At 39.1% G+C, this 7,709-nt stretch overlaps 1 protein-coding gene across 2 annotated transcripts in view; it reads right to left on the bottom strand.

Annotated features, from left to right (window-relative positions):
* DCAF5 (DDB1 and CUL4 associated factor 5) overlaps positions 1-7,709 on the bottom strand; it is a 101,784-nt gene that overhangs the window by 28,495 nt on the left and 65,580 nt on the right. For both annotated transcript variants that reach the window (XM_024739596.1, XM_024739597.1), the window contains exon 7: positions 4,450-4,516. In XM_024739596.1, the coding sequence (XP_024595364.1) occupies positions 4,450-4,516 (67 nt within the window). The remainder of the gene's footprint in view (positions 1-4,449; positions 4,517-7,709) is intronic.

Genomic DNA, 7,709 nt, shown 5'->3' on the forward strand with positions numbered 1-7,709 from the left:
ATTCTAGGTTGGCAGGTTTTAATTCTTTAAGCACTTTAGGGTTATCATTCTACTATATTCTGGCTTCCATAATTTGACCATCAATCTTATTGTTGCTTACTTACAGGTAATTTGTCCATTTTCTCAGACTGCTTTTGGGCTTTTTCTCATTATCTTTCGTTTTCAATAGTCTGACATGATATGCCTAGGTGTGTTGTATTTATTTATTCCGCTTGTGGTTACTGAGTTTCTTGAATCTGAGAATTGGCATATTTCATTTGTTCTGGAAACTTTCAGTCATTATCTCTTCATATATTGCTCTGCTTCACTTTCTCTCTCTTATCCTTCTGGGATTCCAATTTCATATGTTAGATCACCTGTGTCCCACTTGTCTCTTACACTCTCTGCTTTGCTTTTTCCATTCTCCATTCTTATCGTCCTTCAGTTTGAATGTCTTTTATTGACCTGTCTTCTCTTCACCAAGCCTGTCCTCTCAAGGTTAAACAAATCCAAAAAATTCTTAGTTTTAGACATATTTTTCAATTCTACATGATTTTTTTTTCTAGGTAGATTCCAATTCTCTGTTGAAATTCTCCATCTTTTTATCCATTTTGTCCATTCATCATTTCTATTTTCTTTATCACATTTACAACATTTCAAGTTCCTGACTGTTTGACTTCAATATTTAGATAATATTGTGGGTTGGCTTCTTTTGATTACTGACCACATTTTCATGTCTCATAATTTTTTTATTGTATGCTGGACATTGAGGATAAAGAACCATGGAGACTGCTATGGACTGAACTGTGTCTCTTGCAAATTCGTATGTTGAAGCCCCAACTCCCAATGTGACTATTTGGAAAGAGGGGCTTTAAGGAGATAATTAAGGTTAAACAAAGTCATAAGGGAAGGATTCTAATCCAATAAGACTGACATCCTCATAAGAAGAGGAAGGGACACCAGCGATGTATGTACACAGAGAAAAGGCCATGTGAGAACACAATGAGGAGGCAGTCATCTGCAAGCCAAAGGAGAGAGGCCTCAGGAGAAATCGAACTTCTCAGAACCTTGATTTTGAACATCTAGCCTCCAGAACTGTGAGAAAACATGGTTCTGATGTTTACAGTCTGTGGGATTTTGTTATGGCAGCCCTAGCAAACTAATAGAGAGATGAAAGCTGTTTCCTCCATATGCATTTACCCATTCCACTCTTGAGAAAAGAAGGGGCTGATCACCCTCAATCCAATCAGAAGGAACCAGGTCAGCACTGGGTTGAATAAGTCTACTTCTTTTTTTAAAAATATTTATTTGGCTGCATCTGTTCTTAGCTGTGGCATGTGCAATCTTCGTTGCGGCATGCAGGATCTTTCGTTGTGGCGCGAGGGCTTCTCTCTAGTTGTGGCACGGTGGCTCTTTAATTGTGGCGTGTGGGCTTAGTTGCCCCACGGCATGTGGGATCTTAGTTCTCTGAGCAGGGACTGAACCCGCGTCCCCTGCATTGGAAGGCAGATTCTCAACCACTGGACCACCAGGGAAGTCCCAAGTCTACTTCTGGTTTCAAATGTCTCAAAGGCGAGACCTGTGGCATGCTTGTTGCAGATCTCTTCCACTAATGGAAGTTCGTGTCCTACTTACGTACCAGGAGATTGTAGGATATTACACTCGGCCTTTCTGGCCCAGCTCCATCCTCAAGTGTAGTCCTTTTGGACTTTTGATGGAGAGCCTGTCAAACCTCTGTTCTCTGCTCTGAACATTCTGTTCTTTGGAGGTTTTAATCTTACCTCTTTATCATCCTTTCCCAAGTAGGTTCAAAATGCCCTGTGGAGCAGGACCTTCCCACTAGGGGAACTTGGTCTCCTAAGCACTGTATACTGTGGGCATTTCATTCTGCTTTCCAGCCTAGCCCCCTAGCTCCCAGGGCAACCCCAGCACCCAGCAAATGTCCTATAGGGAAGACTGGTCATGTGTTTGGGGTTCCTCTAGAATCCAGTCTATCCTATCAACACATGTGGCCATCGAAAACTCTGATTTCTTTTGACCCTGGTAGAGTCTGTCCATGGCAGCCCAAACTACAGCCTGTACATAGATGCCCTCAGGAAAGAACATGGCCAGCACCTTCTGCTCAGTTAGGAAGGGCTCTTCCTTCTTCTGAACTTCAGTTCTCCTCGCAGACTTTGTAACCACAGCTCTCTGACATCTTTAAAAATATGCCTTTTGTAATTTGATTTTTGTACTTATTGCAATAGGAGCTACCTACTGCATCCTATGTGGAATCTGACGTCTTACAATTTATTTTTTAATAGAAATTTTATATCATTCCCTTTTCCTCCTGGAAATAATATTTCTACTTTACCTACCTCCCCCCAGATTTCAACCTAATATATTTTAATGAAAATCTATCATAGTTTCACCAATAAAAATATAATTACAAACTTAAAATTTTCTTTATTTACTGTGACTGTAAGGCTCTAAGTGTTAACATTTCTGTATTGGATTTGAGTTACCATTACAATACTTACTGGAACACAATTGATCAAAACAGATATACTTTTAATGTTTTATAAAAACCAATTATTATAAAAAGGAGCAATTTATTGTAAGTGCCTAAGAAGATAAGGTAGAAGATGGTGGAGGGTTGGGTTATAGCCCTATGATTAAAGGATACTTCCGCTTTTTTGGCATCTTAGAGGTTTTTACACCTTAAGGGCAGTGCACCATGCCAAGATTCAAGTGGCCAGAAATTTCTGGAGTACTTCCAATTTTCTGGTGTTTTTTGTTTGTCTGCTTATTTGTTTGTTTTTCTGTAAAATGGGGGAAGGACAAAGGGAAAAGGGGAGGTGGGAAAGGACAATACACATGGAATCTGAGAATCTAGAAATGGATTCCTTTAAACCAGCTGTGCCTATACAATCCTTGGAAGGTCCAGGCACCCATTTCCCAGTTTTGATACTGGAATCCTAAATCAGCTATGAGGGTCCCTGTCAACCCAGAGATTGCACACCCATCTACATATAAAGACAGCCTAACAGTGGCCTGTACCCTAAGTCAGTACAGAAATCAGCAGGAGGTGAAAAAATCTACAATACTACTGCTAATTCTTTCCCCTTCTCTCAATACAAACATGAAAAAGATTCCAGAAGACAGTCCTGGGGGAGGGGGTGATCCACTTTCTGTTTTAAAAGCCACACTGACTTAATAATGAAAAGCTTTTCAAGATCAGGTAAAAGATATAATTAAGCCCATAGATTATTTCTCAGCTAATCAATCTAGGACTTACGGGGGTAGGAGACTTAAAACAGAACTATCTCTAGTGCTGGAACATCACTTTCTGTTCAGATAGACTGTTGCTGTCCCATCTGGTAGTGCTTCAAAGGTAAGATGCTTCACTCATGCTTTCCAAATTCCAGAAGGGGAAAAAGGTCTTTTGTAACTTGTTTAGTAACCAGACCACAGCAACAGGATAGTTTCCAAAAGTAAGCCTCAACAAGTTTTGAAAGGCAGATGTTAGGTAACAATATTGTTAATTCAGCAATAGGCAAGCCAACAACTTTCCTAAACTCTGAGCACTAGACACATCTTGTGTAATATAATCAGCACAGTCCTCTATTACTTTCCTGATGGCCATTTTCCAGTTTGATGCCATGTATCACCTGGAGCAGATGGCTGTACTGAGCTGTCCTGAGAACAAAAAATAGACATTTTTCTACCAGTAGGAAGCAACCAGTGTAACACTCATCTGAGCACGTGAGGACACTATTATCAAGAATGAAGAGGCTTCCCTGGTGGCGCAGTGATTGAGAGTCCATCTGCCGATGCGGGGGACACAGGTTCGTGCCCCGGTCCGGGAAGATCCCACATGCCGCGGAGCGGCACTGCCTGAAAGCTCAGATGGCCTAGATCCAAATTTATGGAAAGCAGCAGGCTCTTTTTCAGAATACATCTAGAGCAAAAGCAGAAATATTTCTTCCTAATTTCTCTCATGTCTGGGGTTAGCCAAACTCCAGGGAGTATATCTGTCCATCAACAAAGAAAGTTTCCCTTTACCTAACATCACCAGGGAGGCTAAAAGAAAGGCAGAGGCCCTACCAACTGTTTGTAGAGTCATAAGCAGGAATGTGCACATGAATAATAAAGGAAAAGCATGTAAAAAGCAAGGTAATAATACTCCAAGTGTGAAACAGGAGAGAGGAAAATGGACATAAAGGAGATCTATGAAGTCTAAAGAAAAGTTCTTAGGAGGAAAAAAATCTGAGCATGATTATGTCAGATAAGGGTATGCATGAAGGTTATAGCTAAATTTGGCTCCTAATTTTTATTTTAAAATTTACTTTGGTCACTTTCCAAAAAATTTTTTGTATTAAAAGAGAAATATCTTCCTCTACTGCTAAAGATCTGCCCTTTCAGGGCACAGCATGCAGGAGGTCAACAGAGCCAACATTAGCAGCAGGTTCACACTCGGGATACACTCACCTGCTTCTGGATCTGCAGGAATTCTCCACATGTACAGGTTGAAGTCATCAGAACCTGAAAGGATATACTGTTGGGACAAAAAAAAATCTATTTATTACTTATGCATTGACTGATTATCTACCTATCTATCTATACAGAAAAAGGTTTTTAAAAATAAACAAGATAAATGAACATATATTCATAAGGCACCACAGAGCAAACACTCTCTTAAAAGTATTTGCAAATCAAAAGGCTAATTGGCTAAAACTTGGCAACAACCAACCAACCTGATTTAAAAACGGGCAAAAATGGGCAAAGGACTTGAACAGACATTTCTCCAAAGAAAATATACAAATGGCCAATAATGTGAAAAGATGTTTAACATCACTGATCATTATGGCAATGAAAATGAAAACCACAATGAGGTACCACGTCACACCCATTAGGATGGCGATTACCAAAAGCAAACAAACAGAAAACAAGTGTTGGTGAGGAGGTGGAGAAGTTGGTACCCACTGCACATTGCTGGTGGGACTATATAATGGTGCACAAACTGTGGAACACAGTATAGAGATTCTTCAAAAAGTTAAACATAGAACTACCATATAACCCAGAAATTCTACTCCTAGGTATATGTCAAAGAATTGAAAGCAGGGACTACAGATATCTGTACACCAATGTTCAGAGCAGAAGGCTCACAACAGCCAAACAAACTAAATGTCCAACAATGGATGAACACATAAACAAAATGTGGTATATATCCATACAATGGAATACTATTTAGCCTTAAAAAGGAAATTCAGACACATGCTACAACATGGGTAAAACTTGAAGACATTATGCTAAGTGAAATAAGCCATATACAACAAGACAAACGTTGTATGATTCAACTTACATGAGGAACCAAGAGTAGTCAAATTCATAGAGACAGAAAGCAGAATGGTAGTTGCCAAGGACTGGGGGTAAGGGAGAAATGGGCAGCTACTCTTCAACGAGTACAGAGTTTCACTTTGGGAAGATGAAAAAGTTCTGGAGATGGACACTTGTGATAGTTACACAACAATGTGAATGTACTTAATGCCACGAAGCTGTACACTTTAAAATGGTTTTAGTGGTAAGTTCCATGTTATGTATATTTTACCACAATTTTTCAAAAAAAATTTTTTGGATTTTATTTTATTTTTTTATACAGCAGGTTCTTATTATCCATTTTATACATATTAGCGTATATATGTCAATCCCAGTCTCCCAATTCATCACACCACGCCCCTCCCCCCAGCCCGCCACTTTCCCCCCTTGGTGTCCATGCGTTTGTTCTCTACATCTGTGTCTCAATTTCTGCCCTGCAAACCATTCAACTGTATCATTTTTCTAGGTTCCACATATATGTGTTAATATATGATATTGGTTTTTCACCTTCTACCTTACTTCACTCTGTATGACAGTCCCTAGATCCATCCACGTCTCTACAAATGACCCAATCTCCTTCCTTTTTATGGCTGAGTAATATTCCACTGTATATATGTACAACTTCTTTATCCATTCCTCTGTTGAGGGGCATTTATGTTGCTTCCATGACCTGGCTACTGTAAATAGTGCTGCAATGAACACCAGGGTGCATATGTCTTTTTGAATTATCAGTTTCTCTGGGTATATGCCCAGTAGTGGGATTGCTCGGTCATATGGTAATTCTATTTTTAGTTTTTTAAGGAACCTCCATACTGTTCTCCATAGTTGCTGTAACAATATACATTCCCACCAACAGTGGAAGACAGCTCCCTTTTCTCCACACCCTCTCCAGCATTTGTTGTTTGTAGCATTTCTGATGATGCCCATTCAAACTGGTGTGAGGCGATACCTCATTGTAGTTTTGATTTGCATTTCTCTAGTGATTAGTGATGTTGAGCAGCTTTTCATGTGCTTCTTGGCCATCTGTATGTCTTCTTTGGAGAAATGTCTATTTAGGTCTGTCTTCTGCCCATTTTTCGATTGGGTTGTCTGTCTTTTTAATATTGAGCTGCATGAGCTGTTTATATATTTTGGAGATTAACCTTTTGTCCATTGATTCTTTTGCAAATATTTTCTCCCATTCTGAAGGTAGTCTTTTCGTCTTGTTTTGTAGTCTCCTTCGCTGTGCAAAAGCTTTTAAATTTCATTACGTCCCATATGTTTATTTTTGTTTTTATTTCCATTACTCTAGGAGGGGGATCAAAAAAAGATCTGGCTGTATTTTTGTCCAAGAATTTTCTATCTTTGTTTTCCCTCTAAGAGTTTTATAGTGTCCAGTCTTACATTTAGGTCTCTAATCCATTTTGAGTTTATTTTTGTGTACGGTGTTAGGGAGTGTTCTAATTTCATTCTTTTACATGTAGCTGTCCAGTTTTCCCAGCACCACTTATTGAAGAGACTGTCTTTTCTCCAGTGTATATCCTTGCCTCCTCTGTGATAGATTAGTTGATCACAGGTGCGTGGGTTTATCTCTGTGCTTTCTATCCTGTTCCCTTGATCTGTATTTCTGTTTTTGTGCCAGTACCATATTGTCTTGATTACAGTAGCTTTGTAGTATAGTCCGAAGTCAGGGAGTCTGATTCCTCCAGCTCTGCTGTTTTCCCTCAAGACTGCTTTGCCCATTCGGGGTCTTTTGTGTCTCCATACAAATTTTAAGATTTTTTGTTCTAGTTCTGTAAAAAATGCCATTGGTAATTTGACAGGGATTGCATTGAATCTGTAGATTGTTATGGATAGTATAGTCATTTTCAAAATATTGATTTTTCCAATCCAGGAACATGGTATATCTCCCCATCTGTTTGTATCATCTTTAATTTCTTTCATCAGTGTCTTACAGTTTTCTGCATACAGGTCTTTTGTCTCCCTAGGTAGGTTTATTCCTAGGTATTTTATTCTTTTTGGTGCAATGGTAAATGGGAGTGTTTCCTTGATTTCTCTTTCAGATTCTTCACCATTCGTGTATAGGAATGCAAGAGATTTCTGTGCATTAATTTTGTATCCTGCTACTTTACCAAATTCACTGATTAGCTCTAGTAGTTTTCTGGTGGCATCTCTAGGATTCTCTATGTATAGTATCATGTCATCTGCCAACAGTGACAGGTTTACTTCTTCTTTTCCAATTTGTATTCCTTTTATTTCTTTTTCTTCTCTGATTGCCGTGGCTAGGACTTCCAAAACTCTGTTGAATAACAGTGGCAAGAGTGGACATCCTTGTCTTGTTCCTGATCTTAGAGGAAATGCTTTCAGTTTTTCACCATTGAGAATGATGTTTG

Source organism: Neophocaena asiaeorientalis, unplaced genomic scaffold (genome assembly GCF_003031525.2).
Source record: "Neophocaena asiaeorientalis asiaeorientalis breed wild unplaced genomic scaffold, Neophocaena_asiaeorientalis_V1.1 scaffold348, whole genome shotgun sequence".
In the NCBI taxonomy this organism is placed as follows: domain Eukaryota; kingdom Metazoa; phylum Chordata; class Mammalia; order Artiodactyla; family Phocoenidae; genus Neophocaena; species Neophocaena asiaeorientalis.